The sequence below is a fragment of the Polypterus senegalus genome, chromosome 1, assembly GCF_016835505.1.
Source record: "Polypterus senegalus isolate Bchr_013 chromosome 1, ASM1683550v1, whole genome shotgun sequence".
NCBI lineage: Eukaryota > Metazoa > Chordata > Cladistia > Polypteriformes > Polypteridae > Polypterus > Polypterus senegalus.
The window spans coordinates 335,110,864-335,136,203 of record NC_053154.1 but is presented as its reverse complement, the minus strand read 5'-3'; the positions used below and the strand labels follow the sequence as shown (position 1 = coordinate 335,136,203).

At 42.1% G+C, this 25,340-nt stretch overlaps 1 protein-coding gene across 2 annotated transcripts in view; it reads right to left on the bottom strand.

Annotated features, from left to right (window-relative positions):
- Nucleotides 1-25,340, bottom strand: part of rras2 (RAS related 2) — a 127,915-nt gene that overhangs the window by 32,859 nt on the left and 69,716 nt on the right. Inside the window, exons 1-3 of one of the 2 annotated variants that reach the window (XM_039738894.1) lie at nucleotides 19,723-19,892; nucleotides 13,015-13,102; nucleotides 7,884-7,986 (exon numbers count right to left, since the gene is read on the bottom strand). In XM_039738894.1, the coding sequence (XP_039594828.1) occupies nucleotides 7,884-7,986; nucleotides 13,015-13,102; nucleotides 19,723-19,791 (260 nt within the window). In that variant the 5' untranslated portion in view covers nucleotides 19,792-19,892. Of the gene's footprint in view, nucleotides 1-7,883; nucleotides 7,987-13,014; nucleotides 13,103-19,722; nucleotides 19,893-25,340 lie in introns of those variants that run through there. The other variant, XM_039738885.1, reaches the window with a different exon arrangement.

The window sequence follows — 25,340 nt, the reverse complement described above, 5'->3', positions numbered from 1 at the left end:
CTCTACCACTCTGGAGTTGCCCGGTGAGAGGCCGAGCAGGTGTGGGCATACTTATTGCCCCCACTGGAGCCTGTGCATTGGGGTTTACCCCGTGGACGAGAGGGTGGCCTCCCTCCGCCGGGTGGGGAAGGGTCCTGACTGTTGTTTGTGCGTATGCGCGAACAGCAGTTTGGAGTATCCACCCTTTTGGAGTCTCTGGAGGGGTTGCTAGAGGGCATACCTTCTGGGATTCCCTCGTTTTGCTGGGAGACTTCAATGCTCACGTGGGCAATGACAGTGAGACGTGGAAGGGTGTGATTGGGAGGAATGGCCCCGATCTGAACCCGAGGTGTTTTGTTATTGGACTTCTGTGCTCGCCATGGATTGTCCATAACGAACACCATGTTCAAGCATAAGGGTGTTCATATGTGCACTTGGCACCAGGACACCCTAGGCCTCAGGTCGATGATCGACTTTGTGGTCGTGTCGCCGGACTTGCGCCATATGTCTTGGACACTCGGGTGAAGAGAGGGGCGAGCTGTCAACTGATCACCACCTGGTGGTGAGTTGGCTTCGATGGTGGGGAAGATGCGGTCAGACCTGGTAGGCCCAAACGTGTTGTGAGGGTCTGCTGGCAGAGTCCCCTGTCAGAAGTAGCTTCAACTCCCACCTTCGGCAGAACTTCGACCACGTCCCGAGGGAGGTGGGGACATTGAGTCCAATGGGCCATGTTCCGTGCCTCTATTGTTGAGGCGGCTGACGGAGCTGTGGCCGCAAGGTGGTCGGTGCCTGTCGTGGCGGCAATCCCGAACCCGCTGGTGGACACCGCGTGAGGGATGCCGTCAAGCTGAAGAAGGAGTCCTATAGGACTTTTTGTCCTGTGGGTCTCTGGAGGCAGCTGATAGGTACCGCAGGCCAAGCGAACGCGCTTCGGTTGTTGCTGAGGCAAAACTCGGGCATGGGAGGAGTTTGGAGAGGCCATGGAGAACGACTTTGGACGGCTTCGAGGAGATTCTGGTCCACCGTCCGGCCTCAGGAGGGGAAGCAGTGCAGTGTCAACACCGTATATGGTGGGGATGGTGCGCTGCTGACCTCACTGGGGCGCTTGGGGTCGGTGGGAGGAGTACTTCAAGACCTCCTCAATCCCACTAACATGCCTTCCAATGAGGAAGCAGAGCCTGGGACTCTGAGGTGGGCTCTCCCATCTCTGGGACTGAAGTCACTGAGGTGGTCAAAAAACTCCTTGGTGGCAGGGCCCCGGGTGGATGAGATACCGAGTTCCTTAAGGCTCTGGATGTTGTAGGACTGTCTTGGTTGACACGCCTCTGCAACATCGCATGGACATCGGGACAGTGCCTCTGGATTGGCAGACCGGGTGGTGGTCCCCTCTTTAAAAGGGGACCGGAGGGTGTGTTCCAACTATAGAGGGATCACACTCCTCAGCCTCCCTGGAAAAGTCTATTCGGGGTTCTGGAGAGGAGGGTCCGCCGGATAGTCAACCTCGGATTCAGGAGGAACAGTGTGGTTTTCGTCCCTGGTCGCGAACAGTGGACCAGCTCTTCACCCTTAGCAGAGTCCTGGAGGGTGCATGGGAGTTTGCCCGACCGGTCTACATGTGTTTTGTGGACTTGGAAAAGGCATTCGACCGTGTCCCTCGGGAATCCTGTGGGGGTGCTCGGGAGTATGGGGTACCGGACCCCTGATAAGAGCTGTTCGGTCTCTGTACAACCGTGTCAGAGCTTGGTCCGCATTGCCGCAGTAAGTCGAGCCCGCTTCCAGTGAGAGTTGGACTCCGCCAGGGCTGCCCTTTGTCACCGATTCTGTTCATAACTTTTATGGACAGAATTTCTAGCGCAGCCAGGGTGTTGAAGGGGTCCGGTTTGGTGGACTCAGGATTGGGTCACTGCTTTTGCAGATGATGTTGTCCTGTTTGCTTCATCAGGCCGTGATCTTCAGCTCTCTCTGGATCGGTTCGCAGCTGAGTGTGAAGCGGCTGGGATGAGAATCAGCACCTCCAAATCCGAGAGCATGGTCCTCAGCCGGAAAAGGGTGGAGTGCCCTCTCAGGGTTGGAGGAGAGATCCTGCCCCAAGTGGAGGAGTTCAAGTATCTCGGGTCTTGTTCACGAGTGAGGGAAGAATGGAGCGTGAGATCGACAGGCGGATCGGTGCGGCATCCGCAGTGATGCGGCTCTGCATCGGTCTGTCGTGGTGAAAAGGAGCTGAGCCGTAAGGCAAAGCTCTCAATTTACCAGTCGATCTACGCTCCTACCCTCACCTATGGTCATGAGCTATGGGTAGTGACCGAAAGAACAAGATCGCGAATACAAGCGGCTGAAATGAGTTTCCTCCGCAGGGTGTCTGGGCTTTCCCTTAAAGATAGGGTGAGAAGCTCAGTCATCCGGGAGGGGCTCAGAGTAGAGCCGCTGCTCCTCCGCATCGAGAGGAGTCAGATGAGGTGGCTCGGCATCTGATCAGGATGCCTCCTGGACGCCTCCCTGGTGAGGTGTTCCGGCACGCCCAACCGGGAGGAGGCCCGGGAAGACCCAGGACACGCTGGAGGGACTATGTCTCCGGCTGGCCTGGGAACGCCTTTGGGATTCTCCCGAAGAGCTGGAAGAAGTGGCCGGGAGAGGGAAGTCTGGGCCTCTCTGCTTAAGCTGCTACCCCCGCGACCCGACCTCGGATAAGCGGAAGAGAATGGATGGTTTCCCAATGACTTAAAAGAGGAGAGTTTGGATTCTTCCAGTTTATCAGAATAAGTCTGCGTGTCAAAAGTGAATGGAATCACAATTTGTTTGTCTTTCTCCACTTTAAGCCCCTCTGGAAGAACCCCAAACACAGCTGTTAATGGGTTAGGAGGGATTGTGAGTCCAAGGCTGTCTGAGAGGTAATTAAAATTTTTGTCCAGAATAATGTTAATTTGGTGCAGGCCCAGAACATGTGACCTAGTGAGGCTTGGTTGCAACGTTCACAGGTTGGATCATGCCCTGGAAACATTTTGAGAGTTTTAGTCGAGACAGATGTGCTATATAATTTTGAGTTGTATAATTGTATGCTTTGTGCATATGGAGCTTGAGTGAATTCTCTGCATTGCTACTTTCCACTCCTTTTCCGATATATTAATTGAGAGATCTTTTTCCCAGTGTCCTCTTGGGTCTTTGAAAGGAAGGGATTGTAAAATGATTTTATATATTGTAGAGATGGAGTCTAAGTCCTTGAGATTGAGCAATATTTTTCCAGCATGGATGAGGGTGCAAGATGAGGAAAATCTGGAAGGTTCTGTTTAACAAAGTTCCTGATTTGAAGATAGTGAAAGAAATGTGTAGCTGGAATGTTAAATTTGGAATGTAATTGTTCATAGGAAGCAAAGACGTTGTCTATATAAAGATCTCTAAGCAAGTTAATTCCAAATTTTTTCCAGATATTAAAACTGCATATGTTTGTGAAGGTTGAAAGAGGTGGTTCTCTTGCAGAGGTGCCACAGATAGAAGCTTCTCCGTCTTAAAATGCTTTCTACATTGGTTCCAGATTCTAAGTGAGTGGAGCACAATTGGGTTATTAGTGTATTGCCGATAACGTGTGTTTATTGGAGCACAGAGCAAGGAATACAAAGAAGTACTGCAGGATTTTACTTCTATTGCGGTCCATGCCTGTGTATGTTCTTCTATTTGTGTCCAGGTTCTTATCGCCTGTATATTTGCTGCCCAGTAATAAAACTGGAAGTTAGGTAGAGCCATGCCGCCTTCTGCCTTTTGTCTTTGTAGGGTCGCTCTTTTGATGCGTGGATGTTTTGAATTCCAAATAAATGAGGTTATTGTTGAATCTAATTGCTTAAAGAATGATTTATTAATGTATATTGGATGTTTTGAAATAAAAAGGAGCTTAGGAAGAATATTCATCTTAACAGTGTTAATTCTTCCAGCTAGTGTGAGATGAAGGGTTGACCATCTATGCAAGTCTTGTTTAATTTTTTCCATGCAGACGGTTGATAAAGAGCTTTATGTTTACTTGTGATGTTTACCCTAGGTATTTAAACTGTTCTGCAATGATAAAAGGTAGGGTGTCTAATCTAATATTATATGCTTGAGAATTCACTGGAAAGAGTACACTTTTATTCAGATTAATTCTGAGACCAGAGATCTTTTGAAATTCTGTGAGTGCTGCTAAGACTGCAGGCACAGAATTTTCTGGGTCCGATATATACAGTACCATGTCATCTGCATATAATGAGATTTTCTGTTCCAGTCCTTCTCTGCTAATCCCCTTTATCTGATCAGTATTTCGACAATGTATTGCCAGTGGTTCAATGGCAATTGCAAACAGCAGTGGTGACAAGGGTCATCCTTGTCTAGTGCCACGCTCTAGTTTAAAGTAGTCTGAGCAAATGTTATTGATGCAAACTGAAGCTTCTGGGTTAGTATACAGTAATTTAATCCATGCACAAATGTTGGGCCAAACCCAAACTTCTCCAATGTAGTAAAAGGTATTTCCATTCAATCATGTCAATGCTTTTTCTGCATCCAATGATAATAATATTTCTGGGGTGTTTGATTTAGTTGGGGAGTATATTACATTAAACAAGCGTCGAAGATTTGAAGATAAGTGTCGGCCCCTAATAAATCCAGTTTGGTCTTGTGATATTACGAGGGAGCACTTTCTCCATCCTTCTAGCTATGATTTTAGAGAGTATTTTAACGTCGTTATTCAGAAGTGAAATTGGTCTGTATGATGCACATTGTAATAAGTCCTTATTTTGTTTTGGAAAGACAGTGATTAGTGCTTGGCGAAAGGTTTGTGGAAGAGATTGGTTATCTCTGGCTTCTGTAAATGTTGCTAATAGGAGAGGAGCTAGCTGAGCGGAGAATTTCTTGTAAAACTCTGCAGGGTAGCCATCAGGGCCTGCTGCTTTTCCCGCCTTGGAGTGACTTTATAGCAACTAGTAATTCTGATAACGCCAGAGGTTTATCAAGTTCCTATTTGTGGTATCTGTAATGTATCCAGAAATGCATTAGATTGTATATTGTCTTCTTTAAACTCAGTAGTATATAGGGATTTATAGTAGTCTCTGAAAGTGTGCATTATATTTTTGTGTTCGATGATTTTATCTCCGTTCGTGTTAGTGATTACCGAGATTGCGTATCGCACTTCTTGCTTGTGAATTTGTTGAGCTAAAAGCTTATTAGCTTTCTCCATGTTCATAATAATGATGTCTGGATTTGTAAATTAGTTGTTCAGTTTCTTTAGTTGTCAAGAGGTTTAATTCTGAATGTAGAGCCTGCCTCCTCTATGTAGAGTCTCGCTTGGTAGTCTGGCATGTTCTTCATCTATTTTAGTAATTTCGTTTTTTATCTCTGCTACTTTCTTGGCTTCGGATTTATTTCTGTGGGAAAGATATGAGATAATCTGTCCTCTTAAGAAGGCCTTAAGAGTTTCCCAGAGTATTCCTGCAGAGATCTCAGGGGATGTATTTGTCTCTAGAAAGAATTTGATTTGTTTGGATATAAATTCAGTACAATTCTCGTCAGCTAATAGAAGCGGTTGAGCCCATCTGGGGTGAGTGTATGGGGCTTAGTAATTTCAGCTCCAAGATCATAGGTGCATGGTCCGAAATAACAATAGCATCGTATTTACAAGATTTAATCTTAGGCAAGAAGTTATTATCTATAAAGAAGTAATCAATCCTTGAGTAGCAATGATGTACTGGTGAGTAGAAAGAATATGTTCTTGAATTTGGGTTTAAAAACCTCCAGGGATCTGATAAGTTGTGATCAGTTATAAACTTTGTAATTATCTTTGCGGTGTTAGATGCCGTTCCCCCTGTGGAGGAAGTCTATCTAAAAGTGGATTTAGAACACAATTAAAGTCCCCAGCCATTATAACTTTATGAGTGTTCAGATTGGGAATGGATGCAAATAAATTTTGTATAAATTCCTTATCATCAACATTAGGTGCATAAACATTTATCAAAATCATTTTACAGTTAGATAAGTCTCCCATGACCATTACATATCTCCCTTCAGGATCCAATACTACATCTGATGCTACAAATGGTACTGTTCTATGTATGAGAATTCCCACCCTCTAGTTTTCTTTGTAAAACTAGAATGGAACATTTGGCCAGTCCAGTCTTTTGCAGCCGGAACTGATCCTTGCTTAGTAAGTGGGTTTCCTGTAAAAATACTATTTTAGCATTTAGACCTGTTAGGTGAGAGTACTTTCTTTCTCTTTAATTCGTGATTCAGGCCTTTAACATTCCAGCTTACGGTTAACTGTCCCATCATGGAGACACTGATTCTGAGTTTTTGATGTCATTTTATAGTCTTAACTGGAAGTGAAATAGTTTAGGTCTTAATTTCCTATTTCCCCAAGAGTTGTTGCCATGCAGCTTATTATTACGTTGATAGTTATAATTATAAAGATTGAGATGATAGATTAGGTATAGATCAAGCCTGCTCTCTTTCTCTCCCCTTAACCCCCACCCTCCCTTTTGCCTCCCCAGTGAGGCTAAAACCCACTTCACACAGTCCCAGTCCTCTGACATACCCAGAGACAGAGCACGCCCAAAGCAAAACAAGCCCCATGCAGCGCTTTAGGTTAAAAGATAGAGATATCTGTTACCAATATAGTCTTTAAAAAGAAAAAAAAGAATTTTGCAAAAATATATATATATATATATATATATATATATATATATATATATATATATAGTCTTCAGCAATTTTAGTGCATTAAGATGATACACCCAGAAAATAAACCCGGGTGATGGTGTTAAAGATGTGTCCAAAATAAGCATAACAAGGACCCCAGTCCCTGAATTTAGCATACAACAAGCGACTCTGTTTGTGGCGTAAGTGCAGAAAGGGCTTCTTTCTCATCACCCTGCCATACAGATGTTCTTTGTGCAAATTGAGCTAAATTGTAGAATGATGTACAGATGCATCATCTGCAGCGAGATGTTCTTGCAGATCTTTGGAGGTGATCTGTGGGTTCTCTGTAACCATTCTCACAATCCTGCGCATATGCCGCTCCTATATTTTTCTTGGCCTGCCAGGTTTAACAGCAACTGCGCCTGTGGCCTTCCATTTCCTGTTTACATTCCTTACAGTTGAAACTGACAGTTTAAACCTCTAAGATAGCTTTTTGTAGCCTTCCCCTAAACCATGAGACTCAACAATCTTTGTTTTCAGATCTTTTGAGAGTTGCTTTGAGGATCCCATGCTGTCTGTCACTCTTCAGAGGAGAGTCGAAGGGAAGCACAACTTGCAATTGACCACCTTAAATACCTTTTACCACTCATGATTGGACACTCCTGTCTATGAAGTTCAAGGCTTAACAAGCTCATCCAACCAATTTGGTGTTGCAAGTAATCAGCACTGAGCAGTGACAGGCATTCAAATCAGTAAAATGACAAGGGGACCCACATTTGTGCACAGCCAGTTTTTCACATTTGATTTAATTTCATACAACTAAATACTGCTTCACTAAAAATCTTTGTTCGGAAAACACCCAGGACTCCGATGTTCCTAGGAAAAGACAGACATACCACTGTTATATTTTTTTGATGAAAGGACAGTAAGTTATTATGCAGGCTGAGAGGGGTTCCCAAACTTTTTCATATGACTGGATGTGTATTTGTACCTCGCTAGTATATTTAAGGTTATTATAAATGTTAAATGTATATTTGTGCCCTTCCATGTATGCTGTTATTACTCTTTTTGGGATTGATAACGTTTCTATCTATCTATCTTGGGGATAACACCATTACCATGAAGATTTTTTTTTTTCTTTACATGGATGTTTTATCAATTCTTATTGGAATATTAAAGGCATGGAAGCAAAACTAGCCATGCAATGAAACTAAGAGCACTAAAGTCACAATATCAGGGACACACTTGTCTCTTACCTTCCTCGATCAGTGACAGAGAAAACCAGCAGGAAGCCCTCTCCTGTCCTCATGTACTGTTCTCGCATGGCTCCAAACTCCTCCTGGCCCGCTGTGTCTAGGACTGAAGCCAAAAGGAAACACTATTAGCTATAATACATATAGCAAGACAACACTGGAGGATATGCAGACATAAATTTATGCATTTATTTCTAGAACTGACTAGTGCAATGTGTCATTCACTGGATGTTCAAATAACCCTATATGCAGATTTCAGTGAATTCAAAATGCTGCAAAAATCATTACAAGAACTAGAAAGTACGAGCACATAAACCCTGCCCTCAATACCTTATAATGGCTTCCAGTTATGCTTAGGGAAGATTTTCAAAATCATCCTTATCAAATGTAAGGCCTTAAATGGCTACCTAAGTACAGTGGAACCTCAGTTCACGAATGTCTCAGAACACATACAAGTTCGCCAAACTTTTGCATCTGTTCACAACCACACATTCGGTATACGAACAAACCAGTTTCCCTTTCGGTTTGTGCGCGCCAATGATTTCCGCACGTGTTCAGTCTCTCCCTGTGCAGTGAGTGAGAGAGAGAGAAACAAACACACACACAAACAAGAGAGAGAGAGACACACAGACAGACATACAGATGTGAGAGAGAGACACACACACACACACGAGCGAGCAAGAGACACACACACACAGAGAGAGAGAGAGAGAGAGATGGCTGGATGCATAAGGCCAAGATGGCAGTTAAAGAATGTACCAGGCTTCTTTTTAAAGAGATTGATTCGAGCATTGTTTTAACCTCGTATTTAATGAAGACTTTTTTCAATTGGATTTTAACCTCCACTTCACTTCTGTTTACAGTGATCGGTTCGAAGCGTGCATTGTTGCAATGTTACTTTTCTTGGTGGTTTATTAAATTACAGATTTTTCAAATGTTCATTTTTTTCCCTGTGCTTAAAACTCATTAAAAACAAAAAAAAAAAAAGTGTTTTTAGCGAACGGTTCGTATCGCTGTTGCGTGAATTCTTGCAGTGTTAGTTTTCTCTGTTGTTCAAGGTTTTCTCAGTGTTATTCAATGTTTTTACATTTAGTTTACTATTATGCTGTGCATTCTATGGTATGATTAACTATATTTGTGCTTAAAAATCTTTAAAAAAAATATATTTACATACAGTTCGTACAGTCTGGAACGGATTAATTGTATTTACATACAATCCTATGGGGGAAATTACTTCGGTTCACGACTAAATCGGTTTACGACCAGAGTTTTGGAACGGACTATGGTCGTGAACCGAGGTTCCACTGTATATGAACTTACTACTACTTACAAACCACACATTAGGTTCTCAAGATGCCAACATACTCCATATTCTAAGGAGTAATCAAGTAACAGTAGCAGTTGAAACTTTTTTTGTTTTTGTTAAGTGGAAGAACTTCCTGCTTAAATAAGAGATGCTCCTTTGTTCTCAGATTAAAGGCTCACAACTTTAGTAGAGCATTCCCTGACCAGAGCTGCTGATTGGCTTTGAACTCTATCTGTTAGTCATTTGTACAAAAAAAAAAAAAAAATAATAATAATAATTTATAAATTATTAATTTAAATTTAAAAATAATAATTCATTTTATTTATAAGGCACATTACATTTGTAGTAAATCTCAAAGTGCTACATAAAAAAAAAAATTAACAAAGACAAAAGATAAAAACAGAGATACAACAATAATTAGTGGCATTTCTGTTAATATTCTTTCCTAAATAGAAAAGTCTTTAGCAGTTTTTTTTTTTTTTTATAACAGCCCACAATCTGCTGTGTTCTCAGATTCTCTGGTAGGACATTCCAGAGCCGTGGAGCAGCGACTGCAAAGGCTCGGTCACCCATTGTATGAAGTTTGGTCATAGGAGGCGAAGGTGGTAGGTATTTGCAAAACGGAGGTTTCTTGTAGTGGATTGTAATATAAGAAGGTCCTTAAGGTATTGTGGAGCATTTCCATGAATACACCGATGAGTGAACAAACAGAGTTTGTATTCAATACGGAGGTGAATAGGGAGCCAATGAAGTGACAAGGATTGGTGAAATGTGTTCATATTTCCGCACCCTCCTCAGGATCCTTGCAGCACTATTTTGGATTTGTTGGAGCTTTTGAAGGCTCTTGCTAGGGATCCCGATGAGGAGTGCATTACAATAGTCCAGCCCGGAGGAGACAAAGGCATGAACCAGCTTTTCAGCATCACAAAGGGACAGGCAAGGACGGAGTTTGGCTGTGTTTCAGAGATGAAGGCATGCAGTTTTACAGAGGTGATGGTCATGTGTATCAAATGACAGATGGGAGTCTAATTTGGCACGCAGATTTGTAACAGAGGGGGAGAGGGTAATGGTATGAAATACAATTTACAGACGAACGAAGTTGGGGGGATACCAATTAAAAGAGCTTCAGTTTTGATGATGTTCAGCTTAAGGAAATTCTTGGACATCCAGGCCTCAATCTCATTCAACCAGGAGGAAAGGGGTTGATGGAGGTGTGAGAGAAGTCAAATCCAGGAGTGTTTGTTTTCCTCTACTCTGTTGTCAACTGGCCATAGTTCATTAACAGTTAATCAATGGACATAAAATCGCTGGACTTCATTTATGTTAATCAGTTCTTAACTGCATTGTCTTCCTGTTTATTTAAACAAACCTGCGTCACTATGTGAACTCATTATGTAATTTGTTGTTTGTAAAGTTTGTACCTACCTGTGAACTTGTTAGGGCTTGTTTAAACTTCACACTCAGAACACGTACGCACACGCATGGCTGCCAAACGTTTCCAGCGTTCATTTGCCGCGTCCTCAGAAATTAACGCGACGTGTGCACGAGTTGCAGTGCCAGCAAAAAGTCAGGGGCCGCAGTGTGATAAAAGTTGGAATGTCACATCAGAGTCTCTGGTTACTATCTACATGTGACAGAAAGCTGCTTTGAGGATCCTCTGGGATTGATGTGTTTGATGAATGGTTCGATGTGGTGAAGTAAAATGCTGACATGCAAACGCAACCATGGTGCTTTTATAATAAAGCGTCGCAGATTCCCCACCGTAGTGACACGATACATTTTTAAGGTCTCACATACCATTTTCTGTGTGGTCTTTTTTTTTTTTCACAGCATCAGAATGTATGGCAGCGTATTTGAGCCACAGAGAAAAAAAATTAAGGACGCGGTGAAAAGGTCTATTTTGTGATTAACATGGATATTTCAGCTTTAAATCTTGAAATGTCCACTTTAACCTCATAATTTACTTTATCATTAAACAAAGTAAACATCATCATAAAACCGACCCAGTTGTTAATCGCTGCTCGTTTCTGTGGCTTCCTCTCCTGACCTGACAGCAACAATCGCCACACAGAACACATTACATTTATGATATTCTACCTCTCTGCACATTTAGAATCCTTAGATTTCTACTTGGTATCAGTTTCATGATGAACTGCATTGAAGTATGTATGTTATATTTTACAGATAAGTCGTTAATTTAAATAATGAACACTGATAATAATTGCACATGTTGTGGCGGCACGGTCTGCCTCGCAGTGAGTCACGTCCCTTGTGTTCCCTGCCTGGAGCTTGCATGGGTGGGTTTACACAGTGTGCTCCGATTTCCTTCCAAATACATGAAGGTTTGGGGATCTGGTGATGCTAAAATGATGCTAGTGTGTGTGTGCTTGTGATTAGCTGATGCCCTGTTCAGGGATTTTGTTGCTTTCTCGCGCCTGACGCTTGTATGAATTGCCGCATCCCTAAATTAATGGATTTAATCATTAAACATCCTTTTCAGAAATACTGCAGCAAGGTGTCCTTGGAATTTAATGGGTGTGTTAACACCACAGTGAAGCTGAACTGGTTTTCACCGTGCTGATATCTCGCACTGCCACCAGGTGGAACCTTCCAGATTATGCACACAAGTATGACCAGTACAATGCTTGCATAGTATTAGCATTAGCATCTGCTGGAGCATGTGTCGCATCACGCGAAGTATAAACCTGGCCTTACAGTATAGCTTTGTATAAAAATAATAGAACTGAATTAAACATTAGCGACCCAGAATTAGTCGCATGTTGGATGTTGGGTCATGGTGATCTAGGTCTTTCCAGCTATCCTATGAGGGGGACAAACGTCCATAGTCGCAGGCATGGGAACAGACACCAATTCAAACAAATATTACTCACTAGCCACATGCTGAATAATCTGTAGTTTAGATGAAGTAATAAGTAATAAAACATCTTAGCACCTTACTGCATACACCTGGGGTCTCGACTATACAAGAAAAGCAGAGACAATGCAACTGATGAATAGCTAAAGGTGTAAATTGTTCATTTGAGTTCCTAGGCTTGTGTCATGATTTGGCTTGTAATTTTACACTTTTGTCTGACTGTTCCTTCATCTTAAATGTTGTCAAAAAATTGTTTACAGGGTTTTGAAGACCAAGGAATCATTTGGTTACATCTATTATTTATGTCAATGTGTTCATAATGATACTACGGTTTCCAGCAGCACCCTACTCTTTTCTTGCCATGGCTCCATGTTGAGACCATTTGTTGACTGTTGCCACGCGATTAGTAGACAAGATGACCAAGACTGTGTAACACAACGCCATCAGCGTGGATGTTTAAAGGTCAGTGTCATGCACTTCCTCCTGATCATCTAGAATTACAAATCAGTGATCAATCTTGGTAGTGTATTCTGGTTATGAAAAATGTCTTATGTTCCTCGTCTATAAATTTTAGCTCTGGCTACATGTCTCTTTGGCTATGAAATCCCATTTTGTATAGGGACTTCAATCCTTGCTCATTCATTTTTACTCCCTTACTGTTACGACCTTTTGCTCGTTAATTTGACTTTGTGACTTTTCTCGATTACCTTTTCATTCCAGCCTGCTGCTGCCAGATTTCATGGGTCCATAGACGCATGGCATACAATACCAAGTAGTGTGGGTGGAGAGCAGGCCTTTTGAGACCTTCAAATATCAACTTGATGTTATTTTGGACAATCTAGTAGAATTGGATGGCTGAACTTATTGAGCTGAATGGCCTATTCCTGTCACCATTTTTCTAATGTTCTGCTCAATGTAGACATTACACCTTGAATCCAATACAAGGGACTTACTGTCCAGACGTGCTGCTCGGTCATCTATCACACACTGCTTTGTGTAGGAATCTTCGATTGTTGGGTCATAGTCTGTAACAAAGTAGGACTGCAAAACAAAAGAAAAACAAAAAACAAAACAGAGTTAGACATGGAATCAAGACTCATTGGTCTGTATCGCCAAGACTGGTGCTAAATACACATTCTATGGGAGACACAAGTGGGGGTATGAAAGGCACCAACAGAAAGTCAAATGGGTAAAACCAAACTTAAGTTTATTGCAATTCATATTTTACATTTTTAAATTCAACTGAATGGTGGCACTGTGGTGCAGTGGGTAGCGCTGCTGCCTCGCAGTTAGGAGACCCGAGTTTGCTTCCCAGGTCCTCCCTGCGTGGAGTTTGCTTGTTCTCCCCGTGTCTGCGTGGGTTTTCTCCCACAGTCCAAAGACATGCAGGTTAGGTGCATTGGCAATTCAATTGTCCCTAGTGTGTGTGTGTGTGTGTGTGCGCGCCCTGCCCGGGGCTTGTTTCCTGCCTTGCATCCTGTGTTGGCTGGGATTGGCTGCAGCAGACCCCTGTGACCCTGTACTTAGGATATAGCGGGTTGGATAAAGAATGAATTGATGGATGGATGGAAGTTCAACTAAGTAAATCATCCTACTCACTGAGATGAATTTAAAATGTAAAATATATATGGGAATATGCTTCAGTTTGGTTTTATTCATATGAATTATTTTGCTTTAAAGATTTAGATTTTTTAGTAATTTGAATGAAGGCCCATTTTGCTTTTATTTATTAAAGGTGCCACTGTACCCAATGCAATCAGAAATTGGTAAACAGACATCGAGCCACTGACATAATGCTGCGATCATGTGCAACTGGACAGAAGGGAACTCAGTCAGGCATTTTCTAACCCACTTTGTCGGGAACTTTGTGCTGGAGCTTATCGCAGGTAGCACAGGGCGCAAGGCAGGAACAAACCCTGGACAGAGCCAGTCCACCGCAAGGCCAGGAGGAAAATCCGAGGTAAAAATTTCATGTGAATGCCCTATGAAGTTGAAAATGGTGAAAAAAATGTGGAGAAAACAAAGCTGTTTGAAGTCTCCTAGTTGTGATGCAATGCTGACCTTTTACATCTCAGTCAATTAATTGCCTCTACATACATATGTAAAATGCTAAAGGTTGTGTCCACCTGTCACGCAATTAGTCACAAAGCACCAGGGACAGAACCATGACCTTAGTCTCAAACTAAATAAGGAGAAATCGGAAATCTTAGTGATCGGCAAAAATGGATATAATGAGGGTATTAGAAATAAACTTGATCCATTAGGCTTAAAAGTCAAGACAGAGGTAAAGAATTTAGGGGTAATAATTGACACTGACCTAAATTTAAATCACATATTAATCAGATTACTAGGACAGAATTTTTTCCACTTAAGAAATATAGCAAAAGTTAGATCCGTTATAAGTTTGCAAGATGCTGAAAAATGAGTTCATGCTTTTGTTTTCAGTCGATTAGATTACTGTAATGCACTCCTCTCAGGACAACCCAAAAAAGACATCAATCGGTTACAAGGAGTGCAGAATGGAGCTGCCAGAATCTTAACTAGGAAAAGAAAATCCGAGCACATCACCCCAGTCTTAGCGTCATTGCACTGGTTACCTGTCCCATTTAGAATTGACTTTAAAATCCTGCTTATGGCTTACAAATCCTTAAATGATCTGCTCCATCCTATATCTCGGAATGCCTGTCACCTTACACTCCAAATCGTAACCTTAGATCTTCAAGAGATAAACTTAAAAGAAGTGGTGATGCGGCCTTCTGCTGTTATGCACCTAAAATCTAGAACAGCTGACCAATAGAAATTTGGCAGGCTAATACGGTGGAGCACTTTTGAAAAAACTGCTGAAAACTCATATTGTAACATGACATTCTCAGAGTTTCATTTTAGTGCAACTAAACAAGACACAAAAAGCTGGGAGAAACGCAAGATACAACAATCACTGTACAATCAAATTAAATGTGAGAGGCTGGCTGCCAAAATAAGGATGTGTGACATTCCCCCCCGTGTGTAGTTCAGCAGTTCTTTATTGAACTGTAACTTTTTATAAAAACTTAAAATAAATCTGTGCGCTAATTTATGGTAGTAAACAACAAAAAATAAATAATATCACAAATACAAAAGAAATCGAACAAAACAAGCGCAAAACGTTAAATACTCACAATACAGTCTAGTTTCGCGTTTTGGTGATGATGGCAGCGTAGTTACAAAATTAAAGCCCTTGTGAACGGCTTTCTGAAAGTTAAGTGAAGTTTTGTTCTACCGTGATGCCAACGTATTTGAGGATTTATAGAAGTTGGGAGCACTCACCTGGCGAAATCACATGAAGAAGTGGGCACTGGACAACAGCATGAATCCAGAAAACTGTGATTTGATGGGTGTAACTATCAGCCAAATGTTTAGTGAAACATTAAAGCAAAAAAAGACACCACCCACTGCGATCCTTCCAACTTGTTATGGTTCACTTTTTAAAACTAGCGTCCGTATTTTTTGGCCTTCAGCTCTGGTGGCAAACAGAGGACTCTCTTAGCCTAATGATGCATTATTCTCAGGGATACTGGGATTTGCAGTCCATTTAAATAGCAGGGCTACAGCATCACCTGTGATTTTCTACAATAGGTTGCAAAACTCGCAAAATAATTTCCACTTCATTATCAATAACAAACCTGTGATCAGGTAGATCTACAAATCATAAATCTGCGAATTGCAATGGCCAAAATGTATTCATGATTTTTTTGAAGCTTGATATGCTTTCCTTCACTAGGTGGCAGAACTAGGGAATCCATTCTCAGGAATGACACAGTTCACGGGCATCTCACATGTGAACGGTTTTAGAAGGACCGACACTTATATTTTAATAAAACTACTGCAATATGTTGACACCAATAAAAGACTAACCTTATCTACAAACAGTTCATGCTGTCATACAAGTACATGTATCTAGTTAGTTGCGGTACTAAGAGAGTAGAAAGCACAACGTGTCCAGCGTGCTGTCGTTCAGGCGAGAGCACACTTCGTGTAGAGTACGCCAGCCACTGAGAAAGCATGCTCTGCCTTCACTGAAGTAGGCGGCACAGTCATCAGATACGGATACACTTGTTCTAAACAATGCCCACGCTTGCTGTTGCTCTGAAACACCGCCATTTCAGCTTTTACTGATGCATCCAGTTTCTTGTCATCATTCTGTGATGGCAAGTTTCTTGGCACAGATAATGCGGATGCAACAGACTGACGCATTGCAATTTCAAGTTGCTGTTCAAAGCTGTTGTCTGACAGACGTAAATGAAGTCTGCCCCGTACTGGTATTCGTGAGCTGCAGAGTGCAGACTCCTCCCAGTCCACTGTGCTCAGTCTTAGTTGGAGCCGGGAGACTGACAACTGCTGCTGGTCTGTTGTTGACTGAATTAATCAGCAACGCACTACACCGTTGGCCAAAAAAACGTGCCACTTAATTATTTTCAACTATAACTTTGTTATTTCTTGATTGATTTTTACACGCTATATATGCGAGCTTGGCCGTTCCCTGTTTCCTGGGAATTACAGCAGTTTCATTCCCGGGAATGTGGGAATGAAAAACGTCCAGGAATCATGGGCTCATGGTAATTGGGAGCCCAGGAATGGATTCCCAAGGCAGCACAATACCGTCCTAAGTGTTATTCAGGCTTAACACTGTAAATCGGATTGTTACACGTCACCCCAAGTTTGACTCGAGAATAATTGTATTTACGTAGAATTCTGAACCCGAGTGACTCTCTGGGATAGCACCAAAGAGATTAATACTTTTCGTTTGTTAACTAGGCCGCACTCTCTACTATCACAGCAGAACACATGATTTGTAAAAATATTTCCAAAACAAAAATCCATGCCGGTCCTTTATATATATATATAAAAAAAAAAAAAAATGGCAGAATGGTCAGTGAAAATTTCCCTGAATCTGAAACAGTCATATGCCAGGGAACTTTAACCCTGCCTGCTCAGGGTTGATTCCTCCCCAGGGCACTAACTTAGATTACGTTAGGTTTGAGACTGTCATGTTATATCATTAAAATGCAGAATGATTACTAGCAGGAAGTGAAAATAAGTCTGCATGACAACCAGGCACAGGGATGATGAACCGGCTTGATGCCAGGCTTAGCCTGTGCTTAAATGGTAACTGGTCAAAGTGCACTTTCATACAGCCAGGCCATAAAGTCACGACTGGCAGGTTGGCTTCGACTCTCACCGTCTGAGGATTAGGCCACATAGAAAGGACACCATATTAGGCCTTCAATCCACAACAATGTTATGTGACATGCCCTGGGATGAGAGAGAGAGAGAGAGAGAATAAAACAAATAATAAAGGACACTAAAGGAATCTGGAAACATGCCGGCAGAGATCCTCTCCAGAATCAGAAGGAAAAGGGCAGATGAAAAAGGCAGAGCCCTTCTGAAAGGCACAGCAGGAGCCTGTGGCACAAACGTCAAGACAACTCAGTGGCCTTTACAGCAGCAGCAGGTGGTGTTCTCTGCTCGCAAGACAAGCTCCGAGCCCAGCAGCCAACAGTCTGTGTCAAAGTCCTGAACTCCAGTCTTTCAACCTTCTCAGATGGCCACATCAAACGGCTGGCTCGCCTGCTGGGCTTTTAGATCCTTTCATTTTTAGTTTTAGGTACAAGATCCAAACAGAAAGCTTCCATTGAGTTCTCAGGGCCTTTCAGCTGGATGTCCGTTTGTTTTGGGGTTTTTTTTCCCTCCAGTAAAAACTGCAACTTTTGGTTTCTATGCCTAATGGAAATGTGGGCCTACTGGACATGGGACTGTGAAGGAGCTACAGTGGTGCCGTGACAGACTGAGCAACATGCAAAATGAACTGAAAGATCACCTGTTTAGTGTGTGTGTGTGTGTGTGTTTGGGGTAATGGGTGAAATCAGCCTCCTGGTTCACTGCCCTTTCAATTGTTAAGTAACCTTGTTTCCCAAATACTCCTCGATCCTTTACGGTCTTAAGTCTCCAGATTTCAAGCTTAGAGAAGGCCATCAGTATTTTTTTTTTTTTTTTAACAAGAACTTGCAGTCAATGTCTGGTTGCTCTCTTCTCTGTTCTTCTCTACAACAGATGTTTTAGTTTGCATATTTGGCTCTGCTCCTTTAGAGATGCCTGGCCATACATGAGTAGCACTCAAATGGGCCACTGGGTACATTTAGGGATGCGGCGCTGTAAGGCTTATCACATTTGTAAAACGTTTCTATCGATTTTCAGCCATAGCCTTCATTTACATGATCTTAGCAAATCAGAGGCAATCAGTGGGGCGCCCCCATGAAATCCGGTTGCATAATGTGAAATACCCTGTGACTCACTCTAACAAGTCTATGACTTCGATCCAGACTTTCTTCACATGTAGCTCCTAGATAGTGGCATGAGCTGCCCACCCTCCATCCAAACTGCCAGCTCCCTCAATGTGTTTAAGAAGCGACTGAAAACCCTACTGTTCTGTGAAATCCGTCAAACGGTTAACAGATATTTTTGTTCTGTGGATGTCTGTCATATTTTTAATTGGCAATTTTCTGTTAGGCTAGCTTTATAAATCTTCACCTGTGGTGATCAACATTTGTAAGCTGTGTTGCTACACTTGCTCAAAACAGTCCACAGACTGATGTCACTCGATGACGCTGACCTCTTTGGAAATTGTTTTGGATACAAGCATCTGCTAAACAAATAAACGTAATTATAAACGGGTAGGTGGGCGTAGACTATGTGAAATAAAGGATGAAACAGGTGGAAAATAAGTACCATTTATGAAAAAACGTAATCACATGATTTGATTTGTCATCACAAACATGCCTCAGGAGCACTTCAATCAAAAACCTTTGCTAATTCAAAGTGGACGCATTTGGTAAATTTTAATGTTTCCCCCACATTCTGCTGCTCACATCATTACTCGAACCCCATCTATTCATCATACTACTCCAGTCTTGCAGCAGCTTCATTGGCTCCCAATTAAGTTTTAAATTGATTTTACAATTCTGCTGTTAACATTTAAGGCCATTCATAACCTTGCCCCTCCATATCTGTCCAACCTTCTTCATGTTGCCATTCCCTGCCGTAGCCTTAGATCCTCTTCCTCCATCCATCTGACCGCCCCACCACCATGAGGAGCGGAGCATTCAGTTGTTCTGCTCCAAAGCTCTGGAACTCACTGCCTACTGAGCTTAGGAATATCAAATTATTTTCAACCTTCAAACCCATCTGGTTAAAAAGACTTTTTCTCTATGATTACAGTGACTTTGTTTAGTTTTCATTTTTATATTTTCTGATGTTTTAAGTTTTGTTTATAATTTTTTTTTATTTATTGTTTGTTTAGTGTCCTTGAGTGCTTAGAAAAGTGCCTTGTATAAATAAAATGTATTATTATTATTACATTGGGACCCCCGGTACCAACACCTCCACAAGTTTCTTTTTAAAAACATATAAAACATGCCTTAACTTTAAAACACTATTTCACCTAACAAATTAATAAATACAATGACTTTTAATAAACCAAACTTATCCTTTAGCCACCATAAACCTAAATACAGTGCCTACCCATACCTCCTCAACTGTGGATTCTTCATTCGTGGTTTTAATTACCCATGATTTGAAAATATTACATTAAAAAAATCATAAAATTGAATTAACCGGGCACCTGCCTGTTGATCTGCATCCAGCATGAATGATCCAGTTTGTCCACCGTTTTTGACATCATCCTCTCCATCCATCCATCCATCCTGTCTTCAATATCAGTCACACTACAGCATTTGCAGTGTAAAAGATACTCAGGCTCGCGGTATCATTATAAACGTTTATTCTACAGATTTATACACGCTATAAATATAACATGTATTTTGCATAATCTACGTGGACTCCTCACTTTCTGTGTGATGTGAATTACTGATTAGCTTAGTTATTTGATACTGACAAAGCAAAGTATTTTCTGGGTGCAAGTCAAGTGGGCAAAGGTGTGCTTTGAAATATGGTAGTTGCTTGGCTTGGGGGCTTAAATCTCCAGCCACCCCACCACTGCTTGTCCATTCATACGCTATGAATCAGAACAACAGATGTTTTATAGGACTTGGTTTAGCAGGGAGACGTTTGGCCAGGGAAGCAGAACAGCCCATTGCAGGAGCTGCATGTGCCAGGATGGCCTTTTCATATGCGGTGACATGTTTTACCTTCAGATATACTGTACTGCTTGAACTGTCATCCTGGGAAAATCAAACCATTTGCAAACAGCAGCCTAACCCTACCTATTCTACATACTTCCTCTTCTGATCCTCCTCCATTATTTTTCACAGTATATACTGCCAGGCTTCGCGTGCAGCGTCAATGTAGATGTGCTTATTAGAGATTCTGTGGATCTTGTGGATCATTACACGTCACCCCAAGTTTGACTCGGGAATAATTGTATTTACATAGAATTCTGAAACTGAGTGACTCTCAGGGTTAGCTCCAAGGAAGTTAAAACTTTTTCCTTTTTTTCACAAAAACAACTAGGCCACACGCTCTGCAATTACGGCAGAACAAAACAAAAATCCATGTCGGTCCTTTAAAAAAACGGCAGAATGGCCAGTGAAAATTTCCCTGAATCTAAAACAGTCATATGCCAGTCACACTACAGCATTCACAATGTAAAAGTTACTCAGGTTTGCAGTATCATTATAAATATCACTTTTATTCTGCAGATTCTCAATTTACCAGTCGATCTACGTTCCTACCCTCACCTATGGTCATGAGCTATGGGTAGTGACTGAAAGAACGAGATCGCGAATACAAGCGGCTGAAATGAGTTTAGTCCGCATGGTGTCTGGGCTTTCCCTTAAAGATAGGGTGAGACACTCAGTCATCCGGGAGGCGCTCCGAGTAGAGCCGCTGCTCCTCCGCATCGAGAGGAGTCAGATGAGGTGGCTCAGGCATCTGATCAGGATGCCTTCTGGACACATCCCTGGTGAGGTGTTCCAGGCACGTCTAACCGGGAGGAGGCCTCGGGGAAGACCCAGGACACGCTGGGGGGGACTATGTCTCCTGGTTGGCCACGGAATGCCTCGGGATTCCCCCGGAAGAGCTAGAAGAAGTGGCCGGGGAGAGGGAAGTCTGGGCCTCTCTGCTTAAGCTGCTGCCCCTGTGACCCGACCTCGGATATGAGGAAGAGGATGGATGGGTTCTGCAGATTTATCCACGCTCACAATATAACATGTATTTTGCATAATCTACGTGGACTTCTCAATTTCTGTGTGATGTGAATTACTGATTTGATGCTGACAAAGCAAATTATTTTCTGGGTGCATGTCAAGTAGGCAAAGGCGTGCTTTGATATACGGTAGTTGCTGGGGGGGGGTCTTAAATCCCCAGCCCCCCACCGCTGCTTGTCCATTCATCCACTATGAATCAGAACAACAGATGTTTTAAAGAACTTGGTTTAGCAGGAAGACGTTTGGCCAGGGAGGCAGAACAGCCCATTGCAGGAGCTGCATGTGCCAGGATGGCCTTTTCATATGCGGCGACATGTTTTACCTTCAGATACTGTACTGCTTGAACTGTCATCCTGGGAAAATCAAGCCATTTGCAAACAGCAGCACTAACTGTACCTGTTCTAAATGCTTCCTCTTCTGATTATCCTCCATTATTTTTCTCAGTATATACTGCAAGGCTTCGTGTGTACGATCTTACTGGAGATTCTGTGGATTTTACTTCAAATTCAGAAGGTGTTGTGGAAAATTAAAAGTGCTGAACATTGTGAAATTAGCTTTTGCATATTGATTTTGAATAGAAAATCCAATATACTGCCCAGGTGCACTCTTGTATTAAACTTCCCTGAATGAGACAGGGACATTTTCAAACAGCAGCTTAAAATGGCTTGATGTTCTCAAACAACCCTTTCTCTAGTTTTGAATAAACAACAACACACCGTTGAGTAACTCTGTTAAGATAAGCAAAGAGCACGGGACACATGCTAGCCACAAGACTATCTAGAATGATGATGTTATGATCAGGCGTTCCAAACATGGTGAAAGAATACGCCGCAAAAACTGGCCAGGATCTTTAACCTGCCTGATCAGAAGAGCGTCACCCCAAGGACAGCCTGACCCTTTAATGTCAAGTGTCAAGTCTACAGCCTATGCTGCAGACAATGGAACTCAAAAATGCAATAAAGTCCTAGAGTTTGCAAAAAAAAAAAAAAAAAAAAAGAGAGAGAAACTGGAAAACCTCTGGCTTGTAAATAACAGTCAATGTGAAGAAATATAAACAAAAAGAGCAAAAATGTTCGAGAGAGTGAAAAGGGTGCGCCTAAATGACAATTCAGGGCAACCAACTGCCCCAAAAAGGAGAAAAAAAAAATCCAAAATCCAAAGAGCAGAAGCAATTAAACCGAATAACCCCGCAAATCTAGAGAAAAACAATAATACGTTTTATTCATCTAGCACCTCAATATGACTCTAGAGTGCTGATTACACTCAATGCTCCCCTACTGGATTCTTCTTTCTGGCTGACTTATAAAGCCGGAGGGAGGACCACCCAGCACCTGTGACAACAGGTGGACCCACCTTTTGGGGTTCCAAACAACAAGGTTCAATGAATGGACTCACTTTAATGGGACAGTACATAAGAAATATAAAGGGTGGCACTGGGAAATTTTCAATTGACGTTCAATGCACAAATAAACAAATTACAAAAGATGGTTAATGATGAAATGTATTGAACAGGATATGCAATTAATGATGGTAATCAATATTCATTCAATACTCATTTTATGTTTTGAAGAAGGTGTTGTCCATTTCTCTGTACACATTCTGACAGCCTGTTGTGGAAATTCTGCATTGCTCGATGTAACATGTCAAGAGGAATGCCAGCGATTCCCTCTTCAATCCTCCTTTTTTAATTCAGCAATGGTTGCAGGATGTGTGCGCTACACTTGGCTTTTAACAGGTCCCCACAGAAAAAATAAATAAAATGTAAAAAAAAAAAATCACAAACCGTGAAATCTGGGGATCTCAGGGGCCATGGAATGTCACCGTTGTGCGAAATGACATGCCTTCCAAACAATCGTCTGCCGTCGATTATCGGGCAGGATGCATAGTGGCTCCACCTGGGGACTTTTTGTTTTTAAGGCTGAACCTGTTTCTTTGAAATTACGCACTCACGTTGTAATTGCATGAGCAGATGGGACATGTGCTTGATGTCCTAAGTGGTAATTCCCTTTGCGCAGCAGTCACACTATCACCATTCTTATAAAAGGCTTTCCCAGCGAACACTCGTTGAGCAGCACTCCACTGCTCCATTATAACTAATGGCAATGGGTTAAAAATGAGGTCGCGTTAGTCCCAAACAACTGTCGACAACCCTGTGTCTCCAACACCTAGTTCCAAAATTTCCCATTACCCTGTACAAAACTAACAGAAATATTAACAAAAGTAACAGTAAAACTGAGAAAAATAGGAGGGAGTTAATCCCTGGCTGTAATGCAACAGATGCACATTGTTTTGGTATCTTCCCTACTATCTACTAAACTCCTCACCGTCTTTCAAAAGGCCACAAGAAACTCTCCACACAACACAATTGGATCCCGGATAAGGCGGAAATCAGCCTGCTGACTTATTACAATTTCAGAATGCACCTGCCAAACTCCATGTAGCTTGAAGAATGCCATGTCATCCCTCACATTCAACTCATTCCCGGAAAAAAAAATTTAAAAACCGATGAGAAACACAACAAGTAGAATGTTTTATCTGATGTGCTCACAATGCCATCTGGCTGCCATAGGACCACTTGCCACTGCTCAGTATCATCAGGCACGGAGACATCAGACTCACCACGTACAACTCCTGGCTTTCCTGCTAAAAAACCAAGTATACCCACCCGGACACCGCTAGTATAGACAGAGGCTGCAAAAATACTAAAAGAGGGGCAGACGATCAAGGGGTACAATGTATAGAATGCACCCAGAAGGAATAAGGAGTGCAAGTGTTTTGACCTGCACAAACTGAAGAGAGGCTCGTCTGTCTGACTTCTCATGTTTGTTGTGCCAAAGATTGAAGTCAAACTTGTGATACCAAGAAAGCCTTTGTACCAGCACCAGCGTTGTCGCACAAAGTGTTAATCGGCGGTCTGCGTGCGGATTTTTTGAAAATTTGAAATTTCATTATGGACTCACAGTTCCTAGCTGTGTAATCAGTCATCCTCGAGGTGACAAAAATCACCGACTGTGCAGCTTGTCTCCTCAATTCTGGTGAAGTTATGAGTAGTTTCTTAACCTTCACAGCATTAGACCCAAGTGCTACTCAGGTTATATAAAAAACAAAAAAGTGCTAAAAGTGTTAATCTCAGGCGGCACGGTGGCGCAGTGGTAGCGCTGCTGCCTCGCAGTTAGGAGACCCGGGTTCGCTCCCTGCGTGGAGTTTGCATGTTCTCCCCATGTCTGCGTGGGTTTCCTCCCACAGTCCAAAGACATGCAGGTTAGGTGGATTGGAGATTCTAAATTGGCCCTAGTGTGTGTGTTTGTCCTGTGGTGGGTTGGCACCCTGCCCCGGATTGGTTCCTGCCTTGTGCCCTGTGTTGGCTGGGATTGGCTCCAGCAGACCCCAATGACCATGTGTTCGGATTAAGCGGGTTGAAAAATGGATGGATGGAAGTGTTAATCTCGAGTGTCACTTGGGCACTGGTATAGACACATCTCACATAAAACATGAGGATGGCCATAAAAGTGCCAAGAGCGCTAGCGCAGAGTGTTACTCAGGCAGCAGTATAGGCAGAGATACCCATGGCAAAGGTGTAGCTGCGTCTTCTCCTGGCCTCATAATGGCATCTCATAAGAAACTTAACATAAGAATCTGCTTTCAGGCAGTGAAACTGAAATGGACAGTGAAACTAAAAGTGATTCTGGTAAATCTGAAAGTGACGCTGGCATCACTCGCACATGTGTAGTGTACTGTTCATATTATTATTAATCATTATGATTATTAGTTTGACTAGTTTACACTTGTGACTTTGTAGTTTTTGTGTTTGCACATTTTACAGTAGAAAGATGGTATTTAATAAAAATGTCATTTTTCAAGCCAAAAAAAAAAAATGCAACTTTTTTTACAGGTTTTTTTGAGAAAAACTATAATGCTAAATGAGGTTAGATTAAAAGAGTCGATAAAATCCTTTCACTTCTTCTCCTAAAGCCCTATTCGGTGGTTATTAGTTTTACTCCAGGAGTTGGGGTAAAGTAAGTTTTACTGGAGGACCTTTTTACGGACTGTGCACTCACGTCTCAGTAAAAATGGAGACT